The 23,405-nt window shown below is 42.7% G+C and overlaps 1 protein-coding gene across 4 annotated transcripts in view; it reads right to left on the bottom strand.

Moving 5' to 3' along the window:
• Positions 1–4,636: 4,636 nt before the first annotated feature.
• Positions 4,637–23,405, bottom strand: part of LOC133973181 (disheveled-associated activator of morphogenesis 1-like) — a 49,577-nt gene continuing 30,808 nt past the window's right edge. For 3 of the 4 annotated variants that reach the window (XM_062410877.1, XM_062410879.1, XM_062410876.1), the window contains exons 4-26: positions 20,395–20,466; positions 19,753–19,847; positions 18,985–19,318; positions 18,760–18,870; positions 18,503–18,606; positions 18,091–18,157; positions 17,873–17,990; positions 15,442–15,580; positions 15,266–15,324; positions 14,993–15,180; positions 14,268–14,576; positions 14,071–14,178; positions 13,077–13,106; positions 12,555–12,652; positions 12,374–12,458; positions 11,377–11,483; positions 10,583–10,671; positions 10,302–10,470; positions 10,015–10,122; positions 8,967–9,027; positions 8,708–8,839; positions 6,714–6,884; positions 4,637–6,034 (exon numbers count right to left, since the gene is read on the bottom strand). In XM_062410877.1, coding sequence (XP_062266861.1) covers positions 5,822–6,034; positions 6,714–6,884; positions 8,708–8,839; positions 8,967–9,027; positions 10,015–10,122; positions 10,302–10,470; positions 10,583–10,671; positions 11,377–11,483; positions 12,374–12,458; positions 12,555–12,652; positions 13,077–13,106; positions 14,071–14,178; positions 14,268–14,576; positions 14,993–15,180; positions 15,266–15,324; positions 15,442–15,580; positions 17,873–17,990; positions 18,091–18,157; positions 18,503–18,606; positions 18,760–18,870; positions 18,985–19,318; positions 19,753–19,847; positions 20,395–20,466 — 2,967 coding nt within the window. In that variant the 3' untranslated portion in view covers positions 4,637–5,821. The remainder of the gene's footprint in view (positions 6,035–6,713; positions 6,885–8,707; positions 8,840–8,966; positions 9,028–10,014; positions 10,123–10,301; positions 10,471–10,582; positions 10,672–11,376; positions 11,484–12,373; positions 12,459–12,554; positions 12,653–13,076; positions 13,107–14,070; positions 14,179–14,267; positions 14,577–14,992; positions 15,181–15,265; positions 15,325–15,441; positions 15,581–17,872; positions 17,991–18,090; positions 18,158–18,502; positions 18,607–18,759; positions 18,871–18,984; positions 19,319–19,752; positions 19,848–20,394; positions 20,467–23,405) is intronic. The other variant, XM_062410880.1, reaches the window with a different exon arrangement.

Raw genomic sequence — 23,405 nt, 5'->3', positions numbered from 1 at the left:
TTTCTTGCAGTTTTCGCACTTCTTCAGTCGTCTCCTCCCTGATGGAGCCACTGGTTTATCTGTGTTTATATCATCGCTAATGGTGAGGAATTGCCAGTTTGATCTCCTGCACAAAGAAGCACACACACACACACACAGGAGGTTGTGATCATTGTGGTTGTCCAACCACCAAAGATGAAAATATATAGATTCAAATATTTTATCTCAGCGTCTCCCTCAGACCCTGCAGAGACGCTGAATCCTTCCAGATTTTCTCATGGAGCAGGGAAGTGAATTTGTCGAGGAAAATAGCAAATCGTAAATCCTCAGCGTTCACGTCACAGACCAGACAAAGCAAATCCAGTGTAACGCAAAGACGAACAAAGAGTCACACAAGTTTTCATTCATGACCAAAACGACACCAGCTTGTTTACTCTGTTCAGTTCAAGATGTTTGGCTGTAACATGAAAAGATTCGAGGCTCAATAATCTGTTTTTTGTTTCTGTTATATATTTCAAGATGTATTAAACTGTTTGAATCCCCGACTGCGTCTAAAGATGGACGACACGTCTCCACTGTCCAGAAATGAAGCCAAAAATATTGAGAGTCTCTCAAAGGTCGAAATACGCATCCTCGTCCAATCCCACTTATTCAAACCAAACTCACTGGAGAAATATCCCCTTTGCATAAAAAAAATAAAAAAATACTGCTAACATGGAGGAGGCAGGATTTATTACCAATACCGCAGCCAACCACCAGGTCGTGCTCAACGTTGGCTTCACTTTTGAGGAGCTGTCCTGTCGTCCATCTTTATAAACACTCTGTGGTTTAAACAAGCATTTACATTGTGTTTATATTTTTTTGCTGCAGTTTAGATTATGTCATTGAAATGTATATTTTTTTTTAATCATCAGTATTTCACTAACAAATCAGAAGTGGCCAAATATAAGGAGAGAGCATCTGAACAGAAGATAATAACCTTAGATATCTGTAGCTTTTGGTATTTTAGAGATCTTTATATGGGAAATAATTAGCCAGAATAAGTTTGATCCAAAGTTTGACCTATAAATCAAAATTGTATCTGATTCAGAGGCAGAAGGGTTTTTATCATTCATCTAATTGTCAGATCAGTTTTTTTTTAATTCTCTGTAATATTGATCAAATCATTCCCAGCTTGGATCCCGTTTCCTAGTCTTTCTTTTAAAATATTAAATCTACGATAAATCTAATCTCACTCCCATAATACTGCATTTTAAGAGTTTTGCCTTGTTGTGATTTAATGGAAAACTCGCAGCACTGCAATGAAACGGACACTGGACTCATCAGTCGGACCATCTCAGCATCCACACTCATTTAAATCCCGTTATTCTTTACGTCTGCAAGCTGCTACGTTTCCCTCGGGCTCGAACCCGGAGCTCCACTTTGACATACTGATCTCAGGAGCGCCACGGTGCTGCCGACACTGTTTCACCATTAAACTAGTGATCGCGTTTCTGTTTCTTTTCTCAGCCGACGTCACGTTCACACGAGCAGTGAAAACAAAACTGAATTTCTGTCCAGAATCTATGGTCATAAGTTACTGATGCATGAAGATGATTGACACTCGCATCTCTGTGGTCAAATCAGCCGACACAGGAATTCTACTGCACTCATATACTGACACTTGTGGGCCTACGCCCGGTTTTCAAAATAAAATGTTGCCATGGAGCCTAAAAAATGCATAGTTGAAAAATAATTTCTTGGATTAAATTCACCATAAGTATTTATTGTCTTATCTGTGTCATTTTTATGAATAGAATTTTGATATTATTAATTATGAGATTTTACAAAATAAAAATCACACATTTTTAGCTTCAAGTAGGTAATTTCTCGATACTTCAAAGTACTGTAAAAATACTTTGTTCAATATGTTCAGAGAGAGACTGATATGCATGTGTTCAGGAACTCTCTAACTACCTACATACTGAATATCAAACATATTTAATGTATATTTTTGGAGATTTTTCAAAGTAAAGTCCAACATTTTCACTGTGGAATAGATCATTTCAGGATACTTCAAAGTATTGTAAAAATACTTTGCTTATTAAGTTCAGAGAGATACTGATATGCTTGGGTTCAGGACCTCCCTGACTACCTACATACTGAATATGCTGGATGTGGACTATACGTTTTTATAGAACTTTAAATATCCAGAAATTAGCTACTTGAACTCAAAATGATATTCATCTAAATGACACGTGATATACTTCTTGTGAATATAATCCAATCCAATTTCTTTTTCAATAATGCATTTTGTACAGGTGCATCTCAATAAATAAGAATATCATGGAAAAGTTTATTTATTTAAATATTTCTAATCAAAAAAGTGAAACTCATAAATTATATAGATTCTTTAAACACAGAATGAAATGTTTCAAGCATTACTTTCTTTTAATTTGGATGATTATGGCTTATAGTTAATGAAAACCCAAAGTTTAGTATCTCAGAAAATTTGAATAATACATTAGACCAATAAAACAAAGGATTTTTAATACAGAAATGTCAGCCTACTGAAAAGTATGTTCATATATATATGCAATCAATACCTTTGGCATGAATTACTGCATCAATGCGGCGGAGAATGGAGGCGATCAGCCTGTGGCTTGCTGAGGAGTTATGGAAGCCCAGGTTGCTTTGATAGCAGCCTTCAGCTCGTCTGCATTGTTGGGTCCGGTGTCTCTCATCTTCTACTTGACAATACCCCATAGATTCTCTATGGGATTCAGGTCAGGCGAGTTTGCTGGCCAATCAAGCACAGTGATACCATGGTCATTACACCAGGTATTGGTAGTTTTGGCAGTGTGGGCCGGTGTCAAGTCCTGCTGGAAAAGGAAATCAGCATCTCCATGAACCTTGTCATCGGAAGGAAACATGAGGTGCTCTAAAATGTCCTGGGAGACGGCTCCGTTGACTTTTGAATTGATAAAACACAGTGGACCAACACCACACTTTTTCCCTCCACTCAACTTTCTATGAATATGCTTGGATACAGCCAGCTTCTTTAGCAATGACCCTTTGTGGCTTACCCTCCTCTTGGAGGGTGTGAATGACTGTCTTCTGGCCAACTGTCAAGTCAGCTGTCTTCCCCATGAGTGTCAGCCCACTGAACCAGCCTCAGAGACCACTTAAAGGCTCAGGAAACCTTTGCAGGTGTTTCGAGTAAATTAGCCGATTATCGTGAGTCTACAATATTGAACTTTTTCAATTTTGTGAGATACTGAATTTTGGGTTTTCATTAGCTGTAAGCCATAATCATCCAAATTAAAATAAATAAACGCTTGAAATATTTCACTCTGTGTGTAATGAATCTATATAATATATGAGTTTCACTTTTTGAGTTTAATTATCGAAATAAACGAACTTTTCCATGATATTCTAATTTATTGGGACGCACCTGTATATGCTCCATGGCAACAGTTTATTTTGAAAAAAACGCTCTGGACGCGTTAACCATAAATGTCAGTGTATGCGCGCAGTAGAATTTCTGCGTCGGCTGATTTGACCCCAGTGACGCGAGGAGCGGTTGGCGTGACCGCAGTTTGAAACCAAGGTTCGGTTTCAAAGTTTGACCCGTTCTCCTCCTCCAGTTCAGCTCGGGCACTAGTGATCCACGTCAGAATCGTCACTGATCCTCCATCAGAGTCCAGCAGCTCGGTCTGAACCTCGAGGAGATGAGTCACATGTCTGTTTTCTGCATGAACGACTTTTTGTTTTTCTGTATTAACACTGTGACCCACACATGATTCAAATAATGTAAATGTGAAGAATAAAAGTGTCGTGTTAACAGAGGAACGCAAAATATACACGTGTTTCATTTTATACAAATGTATAAATATAGTTTGAAGCCAGCAGTCGGTTGTCTGCTTTGCCTCCTCTGCTGCAATGACCCTGTCCTGACCACAAGGTGGCAGTCTAACAGAGGCTTCTTTTCTCTCTCTGTAGAAACATGATCATGAATAAGGATCATTGAATAATTGTCATTCTCTAATGGAACTGAGGATATGTATGCACGGAGAAACTATATGAAAAACACATTTTTTAGAAGTTTCCCTTCTTCAATTTAGTGAATTGAAGATCCCAACAGTGAAAAAAGTGAATTATTAAGGATCCATTATGGACGGTCGAAAAAAAAAAAATCCGTCCTTCTGTCTGTCCCGCCAAAATAAATAAATGGTGTTTAATTTCTCCATCCTGTTGTGATGCAACTCACCTCAATTTGAAGTTGATCACAAGTTCATAGAAGTAAAAGTGTGGGAAATGGACAAATTGACCACTAAATCACAAATGGTCGACTTACTGTTGCGTTTGTCCTAATGCACTGAGACTTTTTTGTGCATCTGGTTATGATACACAACTGTCCTCATTTTCGTGAGGACGGGTGAAAGCTAACTGAGGGTCTTTTCCGTAGGTGGCGCTGTTGAGCCATTTTGCCACGCCCATTACAGTAATTTGACTAAAGTCCCAGTTCAGCAGGAACCATGAGATGAGCCTGTTTACTCCAAGGGTCTAAACACAGGTTCAATTTACTTAAATATTTGTTTCTTGATTTATAATTCTGTTCCTTTTCTTTCTGTGCAGACTCATGAAGCTGGTGATTGTTAACTGAACACAAGAAAAATGCTTTTCTCCCATTTATTTTCATCCGGGCATCGTACAATGGAAGGCAATATTTAAATTATAAAAGTTCATGGAGGCGTCCGTCACTCGCTGGATTCACACTGAGCTGCTCGGGGGACAACGTGTGAATGGAAACACTTCACGTGTGAATCCAGCCAGCGCAGGAAACGGCTTTCATCTATTCAAATAAAAGCATCAACATCAGGGGGCGCTCTCTCCAGGAGGGGGAAAACAGGTGTATTGCATTGTTTGGGTATGGTCTTAATGGCATTTAGCAGAATAATTATCAACTCATATGTGCGTGTATGACAAGCACGCAACCTTATATATAGATATAGATATAGATATATGTGATCTATGACGTCGAGTGTCCACACTTGATGAGAAATCGAGGCCTTGGAGTACCCGCTAAACAATTAGAGTCAACAGAGTTAAGGCCAGCTCTTAACAGGAAGTAGATGAAAGAAAACATACAGATATATAAATGCTGCGCGTCAATAACGATGAAAACAAAGAAAACTCCGCTTGCGTCACTTCCTGTTTGAAGATGCGTCTCGGTCCTCAGGGCGGCGGCGTCACCGGGAAGTTCAGATCCAGTCTTTCTACAAAAAAAGCGACCGCGAAAGCAGCCGCCCCCCCCCCCCTCGATCTATCAAATCAGTCTGTACAAAAGGGCCCCTTGTGTTTCTTTTCCTTCCTGTTGGGATCAAGCATCGAAGCCCCGAAGGAGTCGGAAAGCTGCACGTTACGTTATGTGCATAGATTCTGACGTACAAAAGAAACTAAAAAAAACAACACAGGACGCGTCCAATCAAACGGCCGGGACCGCCTCTTCTGCCTGGAGCGAGACGCCACTTCCTGGTCTTGCGTGACGATACATTCCATTTCATTCATTTCATTGAAGTCGATCCTCCGGCTGGACTTTGTGGGATTTTGGTCGTTAATAAGAGTTTTTTGGCTTTTTGCTCGTGAGAGGGTGAAACAGTCCGGACGCGTTGTGCTGTGTGTGGCTTCTGCTGCGATGATGCGAGGCCGAGCTCGGTTCAGGCGGAGCTGGGTGGGAGCGGAGGAATGTGAGTGTCAGCTTGACCCAGAGAGAAACTAACAACGAGCAGCGGGGCCGAGGAGGAGGAGGAGGAGGCGGAGGAGGAGGAAGCGGAGGAGGAAGAAGCGGATGATGTCAGCCTCAGAAGTTGAGCTTCGTGACCGGTCGCTCTCGGCTCGCGTCCGTGTTCTGGCTGTTGATGCGTTTGCGGTTGCGCTTCATCTTGGACAGGTCCTTGTCGAAGACCTCGCCCGATCGCAGCGCCGACACCAGGTCGTCGAACTCGCCGCCGTCGTCCTCGCCGTTCGCCTTCGCCTTCCGGGCCTTTCGTTCCTTCTCCCTCTGTTCCTTCAGCTGGGGGCACAGGAAGGGAAACATGGAGTCAACACAGACGTCTCTGGATGCGTTGCTCCTCACCTCGGAGGAACAGTTTGACATTTGGTGAAATAAACGTTTTGCCTCCCTGTCAACAGATGGATGAGAAGCGTGACATCACTTCCTGTCTGTACAGAACATGTGAGGATACAGAACAGCATCCGGACTCTGTCTAAAGGCGACACTGTCCACACTACAAGATCTCAGGTCTATTCCCTTGTTAAAAGTGTTTCATGATAGTTTCCCCTCAGATTGAAATTTGTGAATATGGTCCGTACAAATAAATTTGATATGACACTTGAAATTTCGAAGCTGTCTCTTTGCGGAGTGCAGTGCCTTGTTGGTTTGACACCTGTGTTTGTGTATTCTATGTTTGTGCGTCAGGAGGATCGCGCAAAAAACAGCTGCACTGATTTCCTTCACACTCGATGGAAGGATGACACATGTGCCAAGAAAGAACCCATTCAATATAAATTATTCATGGGTTTGAAAAGACATCACACAGATCTCTAGGACTATGTGAGTATGGGCAGGTGATTGAATTTAAGGGGACTGTTGGGTCTGGGCGGATGTGTGTGCTCGACTAGGTGCCTTAGTAGCCGGTCATGAATTCAACTTTCTATTGGTTTGAATCCTGTGGAAACGGTGGATCACAAACCTGAGCTTCCATCTTGGCCCTGCGCTCCTCCTCTTCTTTGCGTCTCCGCATGTTCTCGTTCTCCTGCTGAGCCTCGGCGAACGACTGCAGGAACTGGTCGAAGACGCCGAAGAACTCGTCCGGCTGCATTTTGCTGGCGTCTTCGCCGAAGTGCTTCACTGCCCTCAGGAACTGTCGACGGGGGGGGGGGACCAAAGAGAAAAGGGGTCACACAGGATCCGATTTACAGCAGGACGCAGCAGAGACCGGGTTTTGACTTTATCGTCGACTGGTTTACAGCAGCCTCATTAAGGTCTCGGCTCTTTGAAATCAGAGCGCAGGAGCCAGTGGTCGAGCTTTGAAGGCCGAGCTGACACAGATCTGACCGGCTACTGATTACAGCCGCGGTCAGAGACTGGAGCCAGCGCCCGAGCCCAAATTAGCGCAACGTGTTTGTTGGGTGATTTTCACTGGAGGTTAGAAAGGAGAACATCCAGATGTGATGTCCTGCTGAGAACAGCCGACGGCAGCCAATGGCATGCATGCAAACCTGCAGGTATGCTTTTAAATTGGCTTTTTCACATCAGGAATCAATGGGACGTGATTTGTAAAATGTCCCTTAAAATGTTGGCATTCTGTTTTATTGCACGCAAACACAGACGCACAAACACACGCATATACACACTCACAGACACACACAGACGCAAAGCAGTGAGGGTCAGCGAGGGCTCTCTGGTTCCCAATCACGAGTAAAGAGGACCACTGTAAACACTCTCAAATATTTAACCGTGGGACACCGTAAATGATTCACAGAGACTAATGGTTGCCATGTGACCAGCCGAGCACTACGGTCAGTGCGGCCCACACTCTCTCACACACACACACACACACACACACACACACACACACATACACACACACACACTTACTGTGAGGAAAAAAACCTGCCTAAGATTTTAAAGGAAAAAAAGGGAAAGACCCTTCCTGCCTTGCACCAATAAATGTGGACAGACGCATAAATCTGACATCAGGGTGTCGCGGTGTCGGTTGAAAGAAGAACACGCTCAGGTTTCTGGTTGTAAAAAGACAAGACTCTTTTTAGAATGACCACCTGCAACAGGTTTGCTTTGTAGGAAATGTTAGCTGCGAGGGAAATGCTCTGAGAGGATTTTCTCAAGGACACGTTTTTATCTGTCTTCAGTCGTGAAGCTCGAGAACATTGGGTTTGGGAAATTGATCGGGGTTTGTCAACCCGTCTGTTCGCTCTGTTAATTCTCCAGACATGTTTTTTGTCTCTCTGACATTTTACCGAGAAAAAGCTGAAAGAGTTCAGAAAAGGGTCTGTTGCATGTGACTTAGGACATTTGTGTTCTCACATACAGGCCCGACAGAAACTTCCAGGAAATGTCCAGACGTCAGAGCATGTGATTCACAAAGCATTCCTACAATTACATGGGCAATCAAAGCACCTAAAACCATGACGTACAATGTCCACACTGTAAATGTCCGTACCTTCACCGAACGGCTTGTATTTGATTGTTTTTTGCAATAATTTACAGTATGTTTCTTTTATCCTTTTCTTTTGCCATTACTACTAATAGATATTGTGTTATTTTGTCTGCGGTCTTCGATTTTGAATGACATTGTATTCGTTTGCTTCTTGTCTTTGATGTTTTGTTTTGATTTGTCGTCTTCGTGAAGCTCCGTTTTGAAAAGTGCTGCATAAATAAAGTTATCATTGCTATTACAGTGCTGAACACAGCCGTGCAAAACCATATCCAGCCCTCCGCGTCTGTTCCGGCTTTCACTCTTCAACTGCACTAAAGACAAAGAGCAGCGTGAACGATAAAGTGCGAGCGGCGCTGCAGCAGGAAGCAGAAACACTTGACTCCCGCTGTTAGCTTTCCTAGAAGGTGACCGATGAGGTCAACCAGGCGCTTGGAAACAGCTGCGCCAAGAGGAAATTGGGACGTGAGCTTTTAACGTCTGTGTCTACAAAGTCAAAACAGACTCACCAGCTCTTTGGCCTCGGTCAGAGAGTCCTCCACGTCGGAGAAGCTGAAGCTGGCCACCGTGATGAACTGACTCACCACCGACACAAATTTGTCGCCGTGCTCCTGCGGTCGCTTCTTCTGGAACTCCAGCTCCTGACAGAGGAAGAAACACGAGATGAAGGAACGGCCTCACGATGATCTGCACTGAACGTCCCACACGTCCCAAGCAATAGACTAAAAATGCTTGTTCTGTCTTATTTAACAAATCTTTGTGACTCACGCTCTCCACACTTTTCAAGCCGCTGCGGAGGTTGCAGATATCTTTATCCAGCTCCGTCATACTGCACACAGAGAGAAGGGTGGTGGTTGAACACAGAGAAGAAGGGTTAGGGTTCGGAGGCTGTGGATCCAAACCATGTCGGCTCATGACTCCGAAACAAAACCCATGACTAATCCCGACACCCCCGCCTTGTTTGTTTAAGTCTGATGAGCAGATCCCTCAGATGGTTTATGATCCATTTAATTATCTAGTACATATTTCACAACATCATTAAAGAGATAAATATAATTTCTGTGGCAGGATTTCTTTCTGTTCCAACCATCTTGCAACCACTTCATTTTAGGCTACTTCCACACTGATAAGTTTTCATTTTAAAGCACAGTAGATATGATCTGGGTCAAAGGAGTCTTTAGTTCTGTAGCTGTAACAATCCCTATCCTTACTAACGCAAAACATGAGCGTTCTAATACACTGGGTATGTGTTTGTCTATGTAAACAGGAAGCACATTGTCTACTCTGCAGCTGGTTGCTAAGATGAAACAGCAGAAGTGTAAAGCACGATTAGGGATTTCCTTATTGTTTGGGCGATGAGGAGGACAATACGAGTTGGAAAGGTTTTGCCTTCACCGCTGGTTGTTGGGTTATGACTAATAAGAACCAATCAGGAGGCAAATGTTTCCCGACGATACTAATAGATACGATAAAAACACAAATGGGGCAAGCAGTGTTTCCATCCCTCATGGTTTTAGAAGTTTTAAGAGTGGGGTGGACCACAGATGTAAACTTATCAACAGTGAAGTGTTTTTAAACTAAAATGAAGTTTAGTGTAAATTCAATCAAGACTTTATTTGACCCATTCTTTCACCATCTCCTGTTGGGTAGTCACACTAATTGAATCAGATTTTGCCACGATCGAGCCAATCATGCTGTTGCTGCCAAAGTTTCCCTTTGATCTAAATGTAGAAGGGTGGATGTGGCCTCAGTCTTGTGACCTCTTGTGGGGTCACAACCCTCAGATTGGGAACCATGGCTCCAGGGTTTCACCTACTTGACTTTGGCGGCGTCGGAGATGCTCTGCAGATCCTCCTGGAACCTCAGGACTTTGGGGTATTTCTTCTCCAGGATGGTGATCAGGTAGTGCAGCAGAGTGATGTTCCTGTGAAAAACCAGTCGTACAAAAACTTTAGCATAATGGTTTTATGATATAGGTTCCAATATGATAGACCACATGTAGTGTCACAAATATCATGGTCCCACATCCAGATCTGACATTTTATATTTCATACATTCTTTCTGTTATTGCCTGTGAAGTTTTAACGTTATGATCGTTCTTACTTGTCGATGCTGGACTTGGTGTCAGCGATCTTGTTGAGAGAAGACATCTTGAAGCCGTAAGCGTTTCCTCTCTGACCCTTGTTCATATAGTTCCCAAAAGCGAGCACCACCTCCAACAGCTGCTTCAGGTTCCTGCTGTGTAAGATCTCCTTGGACGCCTGCGTCAGAGCTGAAAGATTCATGTTTGCAATGGATTCAAATGTTGGTTTAGACTCGGGAGTTGTGTCTTTGCTGGTTTGATATTTACAGAATACACAGTTGGTCTACAAGTCTTTTCTCACCTTCAACTTTGGGTTTGAGCTCCGCTATCCTCTCTGCAAACTTCTTCTTGAAGTACAGCGACTGCAGCCGCTGCTGGTAGTGGTTTATTCTGGAGAGGAGATGGAAAACGCGTGTCAGGGGGAACAGGAACAGACAAATATCATAAATTGTAAACAGGGAGATCCTCAAATTTCGAGAAAAAGCCACAGACATGAACATTGAGCTTGAAAAGGAGCCGCCTGCGTGTTTACTAAACGACACATAAAAAACTTTTTTGTTGTGGCACGAAGCTTATTTTTGGCCCGGTTCGTGATTTGGGCTCATAAACCACAGACTCTGCAGCTAATGAATACCACGGTGACATGTGTCCACCAGTCCCTTCTCTACCCCGAGTAAACTTTAATAAAAATTGTCAAGCTACAGTAAATTATTAACAAACAACAAACAATAACATACAATAATATTTATAATGTTAATGCTTCAATGTGTCAACATCTCGGATCTTTTCTTTGTTTCCAACTGTGACACATTGTGTACAAAACTGAAACTTCAAATACTGTTGTTACGTGAATGACTCCGTTTTATACACATTTTTTTTTCGGAAATAGTGATTCACACAAATAGCCATTGTTCCCAGCTAAGTAGAAAACCATGTTTCATAGTATTTATCTGCAGTGACTAAGAGGAAACAAAGGCCATTGTTTGTCAGCAGATCTGCAGATTGCTGCCCCAACATTGAGCTGCCAGGTCTGAGATTATGTCAAATTAAATACTGAATTAAAAAGCAAATAAAGAAACTGAATCTTTAACGTACTTGCTCATCTCATAGAGGAAACGGTCGGGTTTTGCCATTCGGTCGAGCTCGTGTTTGTGCTCCTCCAGCAGATCCACGTCGCTCTTCTCAGGGACGAACTTCAGCAGCTGAGGGAACAAGACGAAACTGGATTGTAACACTTTTAACACTCATTTATCGGTACTTGTTTCAGTTAATAACAGTGGAGGGATTTTTCATATCGGTTAAAGCATTTATTTCTACATAGATGAACAGAGCTGAATCTGTGTCTCTGACTCTTCAATGCAAAACCTGCATTCCCCAACAAAATATTGGTATGAGCCTTTGACTTATATATCTGAATCTGCACGGACTCCAAGAACATAGAAATGAAAAGGGAGTCAGTACGAACAAGCACAAATTCCCTCTTCTTACGTTGAGTGCAGTTTCTAAAGGCAGCCGTGTGTTGCACAAAAGAAACATGGTCGCCTGGAAATTCAGTTCACATGTTGACTCGCACCGTAGTTACCTGGTTACTGTGAAGCTTCATATGGATGGAGAGGGTAATTGCGCAGATTACCCCTTAACTCCAGCTTATCTAGAAGCTCGGGTCACTTATTTTAAGGTAGAAGGGATATAAGGGATATAATACACGAAGAGGACTGACAGTATCGTGACACTGGTACAACTGGATCTGGTCTTCTGGAGGAGACTGTGTTAGTTGGTATCGACTTTTGAGTTATTTAAAAAATATGAGCTTGAATTGCTTTCAGATGCTTTTCTTGTCTGAAATCTTTGTCCTGCACATGTACATGTAAAAAGTCAAATAAAGACCCAGCTACATTAATACACAGCTTAGAAATTTTAGACAGAAGCCTGTGGTGATAATCTTTCTCTAATCCTCTACCTCAGTTACAGTAACCAGGTTTCTTGTTGAAACGATTTAAGGACTCATCATACTGGAGCCGACTGGAACCTGGTGCATGTCAACACACTGTGTCGGAGGAAGCAGAGGAAGCACTGTTGGGTGTTGACATACCTGCTCCAGCATGTCTTTGGGAAGGTCCTCCTGTTCATCCATGGTTAAAATGGCTCTCCTAATCTCCACATTTGAAAGCTTCAGCCTGGAGATACGCAACAGATGAGTCCATGTCAAATATATATTTATAATAACATGCGATTGTTTTATAAATGGTTTGTAAGGATGTTTCTGAACTCACCTCGAGAGGAGGATGTTGCAGTTTTGAGCTCGGCGGCCGTCGATGACCGACAGCTCTTTGACTTTTTTGGAGCTCAGTGTGTCGTCCTCCGCCTCTTTCTGTGAGCAAAATCATGGGTAAGAGGGCAATCTGAATTTTTAACATCAATAAATTCGTTTGAATTTTTCTAGCAGTCACCCAAGAACGAAAACTGACTGACACACACACCCTAGAAATCCCAAGAACAGATAATGACAATATTATAAAAGGCTCAAACAAAAGGTTATCAACGGCAAACATGACCCACTCACACACTCACACAAATAAAAACACAAAAAACAAACACACACACGGAAAAGGACTTAAACAAAAGGTGTGTAAATATATATTCTGCTGGACAAACATGAAATAGATCAAACAAAACATGTAGCTGAGGGCATACGAGGACACAACATACAAGACAACATCAACAGAGTCGGACTGAATCGATTAAAGAGCAACCACAATGTGTATAAATATCTGTGGTACCATAAGTGCACTCACCTGTTTGCTGTTATTGATCATAAAGAAGTCCTAAAATGCAGGCAAGAAGCAGGGAAGATGTAAGCACTCATTAGAATAAGTCAAGCAGTTACGTGATTGCAGCCCACAAAAACAGACAGCAAACAAATCAAAGCTCATTCTGGAGATGATGCCGATGGCTCCATGAGTGATGAAGTGAGCAGCAGTGAGACACGAGCAGCTGGTCAGGTGATCAACACGTGCTTGTAGTTCACATGCCGTGCGCAGAAGAAATGAGGCTGTCTTTGAAACTCATCAGGCCACACTGAGCATCGAAACATTCATTCTTCACCTCCGCCAAGGAATTTAAATCTCGAAGACCAAATCAGGTCATCCTCAAGTCCAACTGCACATTTGTAATAAATGTTAAGAGATTCACTCAAGGTTTTCTGGAGATATCATGTTCACAAAGGAACAGCCGTATGTACAGTCGGACGGAAAACCCGAAAACGTAAAGCCCCCGTGGTCACTGATTGTCGCTGGCACAGAGACTGATATCCATGATTGTGTCCAATTTGGTGTAGAGGATTTATAATGGGACTGTTGAGCCTTGGCGGAGGTATGGACTCTACTGAGTGACACTTTGAACCTAGATTTCATAGAACGAGGCCCTTGACACCTTATTACAGATACTACCACCTAGGATCATCTAGTAAATGAAAAGCAATCTGAAGCCATGAGAAACAAACAGTTGATTCCGAGCAGCTCACTCATGCATTCACAATCACATGATGCAAAATGGTCAAAACCGCAAACAAACGTGACCCCAAAAAAACCATTCAGAATGACTCAAGCATGGAAGCTTTGTATCTTTTAAAGAGGCCCCCAAGTCTATCTGTCTATGTATCCCTTGCTTTTGTAGAAATGTCCCTCAGCCAACCCCCATCCCTGCTATCTACACTGCTGTAGATAGCAGGGATGGGTAGTAGGTGGTTGAGTAGGTGGTTGAGCTGATGAATGACCTCATCGTCTTTACCTGCTGTCTCTGATAGGCTGAGAAGGTCTTTTCAAGGTCCTCCAGGTCCAGGATTTTAAAAACCTTGCAGTCGTCTACATCCATCCACACGGTGCCCTCCAGTTTATTCTAAGGAGAGAATAATTGTTTTATTTTTTCAGAATTTCTCTCAAAGCATCAAAACATTTTCGTCTTCTCTTGTCTCCGCTTTTTCTCACCTCGTCTAACTTAGACCAGTTGAAGGACTTCAGCGGGTTGGATGGCTGAGGGATGTTTTTCTTTATCAGGGAGGGTCCCATCGGCCCTCCGGGCGGCGGGGGAATGCCTCCGATAGGAGGACGTCCGGGAGGAGGGGGAGGGCCACCAGGAGGAGGGGGTGGTGGAGGCGGGGGAGGCATCATGCCACCTGGAGGAGGGGGAGGTGGGCCCAGACCTGCAAAGCCTGGCATCGGTGGAGGGGGGGGCAGAGGGCCGCCGGGCGGGCCCGGGGCAAAGGGGGGACCTCCAGGAACAAGAGTCGCCTGTCTCTGCAGGGAGGGAGAAAGAGAGAGTAAGGCAAAGAAACAATATTTTTATGTGCTGTGACCTTGTTCTCTCTCTTTTATGACATAATTATAGGACAGATGAATCATTTATGACATAATTATGACCAACTGTGTCATTATGGTAACATTTTGGGTGAGTAACATCGTAAAGTCACAAATCAATATAGGAGGAGACATGTGTGTGTTAGAAAACATTTCTTGTTCAAACCAATTTAATCCGTATCATGTTTTATCATCTGAGGGGTCTCTTGTATGAGTGGGATGATTTCACAGAGCTTAAATCTGCCCTTTGTGTGATCGCTGGGACTGATCTGGAACACCAGTCGATGTCGATGACAAAATATGAAGTCTGGCTTTATTCTAGGATCATTACAAAGTGAACATGAAGCAGGACGTACGGTACTGAGTTCGTGCAGTTGTGTGCTGAGTTCAGCCACTTGCTGTTTGACATTCTTGTGCTCGGTGCTCTCCTTCTCCAGCTTCTCTTTCATCTTGTTAAGCGTCTGCATCATGTCTTCTTTCTCCTGGGTCTTTGCATCACATTCACGCTCCTTCTTCTCAAACTTCTGCTGCAACTCGTGGTGTTCTGTGAAGGGAGATCCATTAGTGAGCTGAACTCACACCTATTATTAAATTATTTATTATTTGATTTGTTTAGAATGTTAACACACCTTTTCTCATTTTCTCTGCCTGCTCTTTCCACTGTTTGACCTCATTTTCATTGACCAGCCTGCGGAGAGAAAGACAGGCGTGATAAACGACAGCGTCTTCATAAAGGATCAGTTATGTTCGAGTCGTCACTCGTTCATGTGTCAGTGTGTTCGGGGGGGGAAACGGGAGAGCTTACATCCGGACAACGTTCTTCACGTTAAAGTTCTCCAGTGGTGTGACGTCGGGGTCGTGACCTTTGTCATTCTGCAGGACCATCTGCTGGACGATCCGGTCCAACAGCAGCCAGTACTGCACCGTGTTACCGCTCCTCTTGTCTGGAGAAAGAGACGTACACAGACAGAGGCACAAGTTTCTCATCAGCCCCGTGGAGCGAGTGCATCTCAGCAACTACCGAGTGAAGCCGTTTGATGATGATGAAGCAAAAAGGAATGATGATCTAAGGCATTTTCTAAAAGTACTCCTACACCGAGCTAAAGAGAGACACAGTGATTACAGGGTTCAGCGGGATGACACATGTATTAGATTGGTGAGACTACATCTGCCATGGAACAACATGTTTACTGTTGCTTTGTTATTTTGGCCAGAAAACCTTGTAAACCCACAAACAGACATTATCTTATCGTGTCTATGTTGTAAATTTTATTCCATTTTACCAGCCTGTTGATATTAATATTATATCATGATTTCCTGTATTCATTTTATCTTTTGTCATTTATATCGTAGCTTTTAAAACTTATTTTAAAGTGTTTTACTGTCTTTGCTTTTTTCTGGAGGTCTGGATTTGTGGCATGCTTTTGGGAAATTAAAATAAAGTTTGATTAATTGAGTGATATGCGTGGACACATCCTGTTATAAGTCTTTACGAAAGTATTTCCAAAATGTTCAATGAACCATATCATAGTATTATTCAGACTCTTCTTTCTGACCAAGTACCATCACCGGCTTGCGGTTTTTTAATTCATTATGACCACAGCACTTGAATTTGCAGCTGAAGTGGCGATTACACTTTGAATGACTCAGCAAAGGAGCTGAAACGACTCATTATCATTGCAGAGCCAGTCATCAGAGCGAGGGGAGAGCATCAAGGAGAAGAACCACTGCAGCTGTGAAGTGATGTGGATCATGTAGCCAGACTTAATAAAATCTTTGCCGAAATCTAAATAACAAAAAAAAAAATATCTCCCAACAGCGGTCTCAGGATTCAATTTGGCTGGGAATGCGATTATCCACTTTCTGGAGTGGCTAATCTGAACAAAGTCAATAGACTTATCTTTTTGGCACGAGAACAAATGGACTGTGTGTTTTGTGGGAGAAATACTAACTAACCTTGTTTGGAGCCTCATTTTACATTTGTATAAAAAAAGGTTTTGGCGCTCCTGGGAAAACTCTTATTGATTCTTGAAAGAGAACAGAGGCAAATACAACCGCTGCAGCGCACAGACGTTCAGAAAGAGCCTTTCTTCAAACGTTAATGAAGAGACTTTAATTAATTAAATAAAGAAATGGGATGTGGGCAGTCTTTTTTAATTCTCACCCACTCCTCCTGCAGATCATTTCGAGCTCTGACGTACATTTACATTGTCACATAGCCAGAGATTCACTAATGTTCGAGTCTGTAAGGGTTGTGTCTCTGAAAGTCATTCCTGGTGGATTCTGCGGATCTGCTTTGCATCATTGCCCCGGTCGTTGAAGCCAGACTCTTTTTCAGTCTCGCCTCCTCGACTGGCTGCGGGACGTTTGCATCCAGACTTCTTTGCACGGATTCTATCTGTGCAATGTTTCCTGTGCCACCGGCTGCCAACACAAGCCCACAGCAGCCTCCTGGAGACTTTCCCGCCCTCTTGTGTAACAGTTGGGTGTTTTCATCAAATGTTGCTGCTCTCCCTGCTCCCCCCCCACCCAATACACCTTTGGTGACTGTGGCCAAAGAGCTGAAATTTAACTTCATCTGTCCACAACAGTTGTTTACAAAAGGACTCTGGTTTATCCACATGTTGCTTTTCAGACTTCAGACGTTGGCCTTCGCGATGAGGTTGCTGCTAAGGTTTCTTTCATGTGGACGCTGGTTTGTGCATAAACGCTGCACATTGCCACCATCCACGACCACTTCTGTGTCAGCTAAACCCCCACTGCAGCCCTCTGAAGGTTTCGCCCTTCTGCCCAGCATATGAAAGGTTCTGAAACAGTTCTTCCTCCTTTAGATCATCATCATCATCATCATGACTTCCACCGGTCATATTTCTTCGACTGTTTTCAGTGGCATCGTGAATTTTGAGCTGGAAGCGCTTTGCATTGTTTTTATAGCCTGTTCTTATTTGTTGGCATCAATTAGCTTCATTTTGCAACCACAAGGTTTGAAGAGTCAGACAATTCATCCTCAGCCGACAAATCCCAACGACCGTTATAACAACATGCGTCACACGTCCTGACAAGTCGTTTGTGGCCTAATGAGTTCTGCACATGCTCCAAATATTGACGGTAAATAAACATTTGAAGAGAGGAGTATCTTTAATGTCTGCAAACATTTTACCACATGAAAAGTGGTGTATTCCTGCAGGTTATAGACTGTATTTGTCCAACCATATAAAATTGTAAGATTTACTCACGTGGCATGAGGAGACAGTGATGCAGCACAGACATAAAGTGCGGGAATGCATCTGTGTGGTTCATCTTTTTGCGGATGAGCTCAAAAACTTGGGTGGCACTTTTAGTATCTATGTGTGCCTGGTAGAGAAGGTGCATAAAAAACAACAGGACATGAATACATCCGGCAAAAATCAAAAATACAAAGGTAGGGTAATGATTTTTTGTTTTCTTCACTTACCGACTCATATCGTTTTGACAGAGCCAGCTCATCCTCGTTCCGCAGCATTTCAAAGTAGTCTAAATGCCTGAGAGGGTCAGAGGGACAGAGTGGGTTAGAAAGTCCCCTGCTGATCTCAAGCACGCACATAGTTTAAATTAGATACTGTATGTGATGAAATGAGTGATGATATTCTGACACCTTGGATGACATTGGTATTGTATGAGATTATTTTTATCGATAAGAACTTTATAACTTTAAGGATTTGTTGGTTTAAAATACATTTTGGGGATATTCGTTCTATCTCCGGCAGTTTGATTTCAAAATCTGCTTCAGATCAACAAACGCTGATCGACATGACTCTGGAAAAGGTGTTTTGTTTAAAAGTAGAAATACTTATTTGGATGGACATGTTATATGCATTCCAACTCACCGGTCTAATGTGGAGTTTTCATGTGAGCGAAGTTTATCGATCACAGGTTGGATGCCCAGCATAAGAAACTCATATCGGAGGTGGATGCGGAATTCCAAACTTGTCTGTAAATAAGAATAATGATAAAAAAAAAAAACATTAGCGGTCAAATGCAAACAATGATGGAAGAGTCTATTGAACGAGAAGCCAGGGGACGCGGTGAGCTTCCAGTGTGAAATGAAGCATTAACACTGTGTACGTTGCAGAACAGAACTCACCTCTCCAGCTCCTTGACTCAGCACAGCATTAATAAAGGACATGATGGCTGTTTTCAGGTTGACCTCGTCTCTGTATCGCCCCGTGCTCCGGTCCAGATCATTTATTAGTGTCTGAGGATGACAAGTCATTACAGGTGTTACGTTTATTTTTTACGCACTGCTTCTTTTAAACGACTTTTTCAAAAGATCTACAACCACATCTGTGGCCTTCTGCCATTAACCCACCTGGAAGCGAGTCCTCTCGCAGGCGAAGCGCTGATAGTGCAGCATGGCTTCCAGGATTTTTTTGTGTCCACCAGGGACCAGACACACAGCGCCCATGATCTCCAGCACCGCCACCTTGGTCTTGATGTTCTCCGTGGCCAGGCTCTGGGCGATGATGTTGATGCTCTCTGAGTGAGAGAGGACATGGGCGCGGCCCTGGGAGTTGTTCATCAGAGCTTTGATGCAGCCGATTAGAGACGTGTGGATCTGCGACTCCGTGGTCTCGTAGTCCATGCTCTTCAGGAAGTTCAGGATGCACGTCAGGCCGTCCATGTCGATGAAACGAGTCACGAACCTGAGAGGAGAGCGGGTTGATTGACAACTTTAAATAAAGTATATCTGGGAATTGTGATGGAGAAAGGTTCTGAGGTATTGCTACAGTATGAAATGTCAAAAAGAAAACGGTATTAAAAACTCGTCATCTGTACTTCATAGACTTATCTAGTCTGTGTGACTAGATGATCTGCAGTAGATTCGATAAGTTGCTTTTTGTGTCTATTGAAAATCTCTGGTCCCTAAAATGGAAATTAAATCCACAGTCTCCTTTAATGTACATTCACATCCCACTGCAGTGACCTTTATGGCTGCTCAATTCTTAAAGGTCTAATTTACATATGATTGTGTCGAATTGAAAAGAGTGATGGACAAGGTGGGAGGTTAACTGAAGGGGATGAGAGATGACTTCATATGCAGAGGAGAGCAGAGGAGAGGTTTTTTATTTTCGTCCACCTCATCGGTTGTGTCCTCAGAGCCGTCTTCAAGCTCTCTATGGTTTTGTTCCTCTCCTCCTCGTCTTCCTTCTCCAGAGCGAGGAGCGTCGTTCTCTGTTGAACAGAAGATTGAACCACATAAAGAACTACATCTTAAGGCTCACACACAACTTAGAATAACAAAGCTACATTTATTGATTTTCAACATGGTCACATGGAAATTTAATTCTAGAGGAATTTATTGTAAAACCCCAAAAGCTGGTTCTTGGTTTATTTATGGAAGCACCATGAAAAAAAACTATTTCCCAAATCCCCAAATATTAGTGTTAAGTGTCAAATTAAGAACTACATAATTCAATCCCATTATTGTAGTGTTTCTGTTTGAATAAGAGAAAAAATATGTAATATTCAAATTAAAGGGTATTTTATTTGTTGGCTCATTACTATCCTCTTAGTTTAGAGGAGAAATTCAAGTTGTATTTATGGCTCTGGTTTGTTTTTACTTTAAAATCTTAGATCTTTAACTCAGACGAGGAAAAACTCTTTAATGAGGGAGAAAAACCACAGGAAAAGCTAAAGAGGAAAGATCCTTCTTCTGGGACTATTTTATAACAAGTTTTATATCCCCAAAAGAATATATAAAGTTCACGTTATTACTTACAGCTGCCATCGAGTTGAGCTGATCGATGTAGTATTCTGGCCAACTAGTTGCACTTTTGTTTTCTTCTTGTTCCTAAAAAACAAAAAGAGAGAATCACAGAGAATGAATGATGCTGTGATGTGACCCAGGAAGCTGTTGCATGTTTAAGTGATTCAAGGGAAGAAAGAACATGAGCTAAGTTAATTTGGAAAAAGTTGTGGTTAGTTTATGATTATCAACTGTTCGTGACTTTGCTTAGAATCTGAAAATGTTTCATAAGAACGTAATCTTGTAGGAAAATATTTCAGTCACATGAAAAGTTGCTGTTGTGGCTCAAATAACATCTTTGAATCAATCAAAGTCCGACAACATCATTGTTGTTCAGATCTCGACAAACACACGGAACAAAATGTGTCAGGGCATAAATAGCCAGAAGCAGGGACAAAAATGGTGCAAGGACTCAAAAGTAGGGCGACACACATCGTGCTCGTTTTATCCTGCAGCGCCTCGCTGACTTTCAAGATGTGAAAGAAGACGAGCGCTGAAAAGAGAGCACAGCTGCTTGAGAAAATCTTGAGATTAGCAAATGAACGTTAAAACAGCAGATTAAGGACATGGACTGATTTATACTGAGATTAATCTCTTGACCGGCAAGTTTGTATTACGAGTGAAATAAATAACTGCAAGACATTTCTTAGGTGATTTTAATTCTAAAACTCAAGGGGAAAATGACTTGACCCGGGACTTGGCTTGTACATGAAAGGCCCTCAGGCTTTTTCATTTAAACTCTTGCTCCATTAAGCACAAGGGAGCTGTGACCATCAAAATCTAATTGGGCGTCAGTAAATACAGCGGCCTGCGGGGACTTGGCCGTTCCTGTAGAAACTGTGGACCTTGGCAGGTCTGCAGGGATCGTGCAGTGGCAGGAAAGCTCGAGCCTGCTGTTCAACTCGTGTCCGGTGCCAGCTTGACCAGACGGACGCTGGATGAGGTTCAGTCCTTCAGTTGCTGGAGCCGCCAAATAAGTGGGACCCATTTCCTTTTAAATCTTTAAAAGTTCATGCTTAGACCCGGAAGTCGGTGGTCTTCAAACACAGAGAGTTTATTTAGAGTCACAAGGGGAGGGTATTCCTGGGGATTTCTTTTTTGAGAAAGTGAAGATCAAACATGCATTAGCAAACAGGAATCTATCTCAGTTATTTCGGGGTAACGGGACAGTGAGTTTGACAGAGAAGCTCTGTCCGCTCACAGGTGAAACCCTTTTCATGAAATTTAAAACATGTTTTTTTTCCCCCTATCTTTATTCAAGAGCCTGGTCTATCAGCTTCAGAGCAGGACCTTCTGATTTAGTAATGCTTTCACCCGAAAAAGATGCATGCACAGAGTGGGCATCTGAGCCCAGAGACATTGCACTTGCACAGAGAAGCAGTGTAAGCTTGAGGAGAAGAGCTGGAGCACAGGGAATCTGTCCAAGCAACAAAATAATCTGAGTGAAAGCGCAGTGTTTGAGCACAAGCTGAGCAAATCTATGCACAAGCATGTGCTGCTTGAGTGAGGAACAGGAAGATGATTGATTCTCTGCAGGATGACTTCATCAGCTCAGGTGCTCTGCCAAATGAATAGTTAAAACTTTACGCTGAGCCCCAAATTCTGAAGGGTCTAATCACCAAACGAGTGATGATTAAGAGCTTGCTCATCACTCACTAACACGGAGCGACCTGGCGATGACCCCACCTTCCTCCTGATCGTCCCCACTGACTCTCATGCAAAAGCAGCACCTGTGGAAGTGAAGCCTTCCTGTTTGCCTTGGACACCCGACCACTTCCTCTGCCTCTTTTCTCCACACACAGCCTCTTCCTCCCTGAGCTCAGATGGCGAGTTTATATCTGTCTGGGTCGGGGCCAGCGGCTGCTGCTGCCGAGTCAGCAATATTGATGCATTTCTGTCTTACTTCCCTCCCCCTCTGGAGCATGTCGATGCTGCACCTAAAGATTTGGTTCGGCTAAATCCCCCTCCTCTACATTTACTGCAGAACTGAAACGTTCCTGTGTGTTCTATTGAAGATGAGCAGAGGTAAAGAAACCTTTTTTAAGTTTATTATGAATGGACACAGTATAAAGAGTAAACATAGTGGGAGCTGTAGAGTAAACCATAATAATTGCATTGCATAATTAGTATTTTTGTAAAAGTGACCACTAAAAGTGCATTAGAGTACAAGTCATCTATTCAGGCACACATTCATACAGCACTTCTATGCGCACAATTTATTTGATCACACATAATTGACACGCTGCTGGTGCAGCAACAGGGGAATTTAGGGTCCAATATCTTGCCCAAGGACACTTCAGCACCTCAAACTGTACGAGCCAGTGATCATACCACCAATCATCTGATTACGGGACAACGCACTATCTCCTGAGCCACAGCTGCCTATAAACACACATTATTTCTAATGCAACATTTCTTTTTTCCTAACATTTTGGGAAATCTTCTTTTTTGCTAAAAGTTTAACAACACACCAGATTCTATTATTATATATTTAAATTAAATATGAAGCTAGAGCTAGCAGTTGGTTAGCTAAGCTTAGCATAAAGACTGGAAACGAGGGGAAACAGCTAGCCTAACTGAGTGAAAAGGTCAACCACGGCCCTTCTGAGTTGAGTTTGCATGTATCTCCTTGTGCCTGCATGTGAGCGTGAAAAATTGTTTGTCTTTGTATGTCAACCTTATGATGGACTAGCACCCTGTCCAGAGTGTACAACGCCTCTTTGGTTGAAGGCTGCCTGAATCCCACATTGGATAAGCACCATAGATAATAAATGGATGTTTAATCCATAAAAAAAAAAAAGAGGTTTAAAAATGAGAACTACAGATTTACAGAGGATGTAAATCAGTAAAGTATGGGGGTTTTAACTTAAGGCATGCAGCAGGCATGCAGCTGTGTTTGTTCTGAGGATTTGTACTGTACACTGACACACCAGCTTCTCATCCATCAGACTAAACCCCAATTCTCCTGACGCCCTGCATGTTAG

The sequence above is a fragment of the Platichthys flesus genome, chromosome 18 (assembly GCF_949316205.1).
Source record: "Platichthys flesus chromosome 18, fPlaFle2.1, whole genome shotgun sequence".
NCBI classification, from domain to species: Eukaryota; Metazoa; Chordata; class Actinopteri; order Pleuronectiformes; family Pleuronectidae; genus Platichthys; species Platichthys flesus.
The sequence above is the reverse complement of the archived record's forward strand: the minus strand, read 5'-3'. Positions and strand labels throughout refer to the sequence as shown.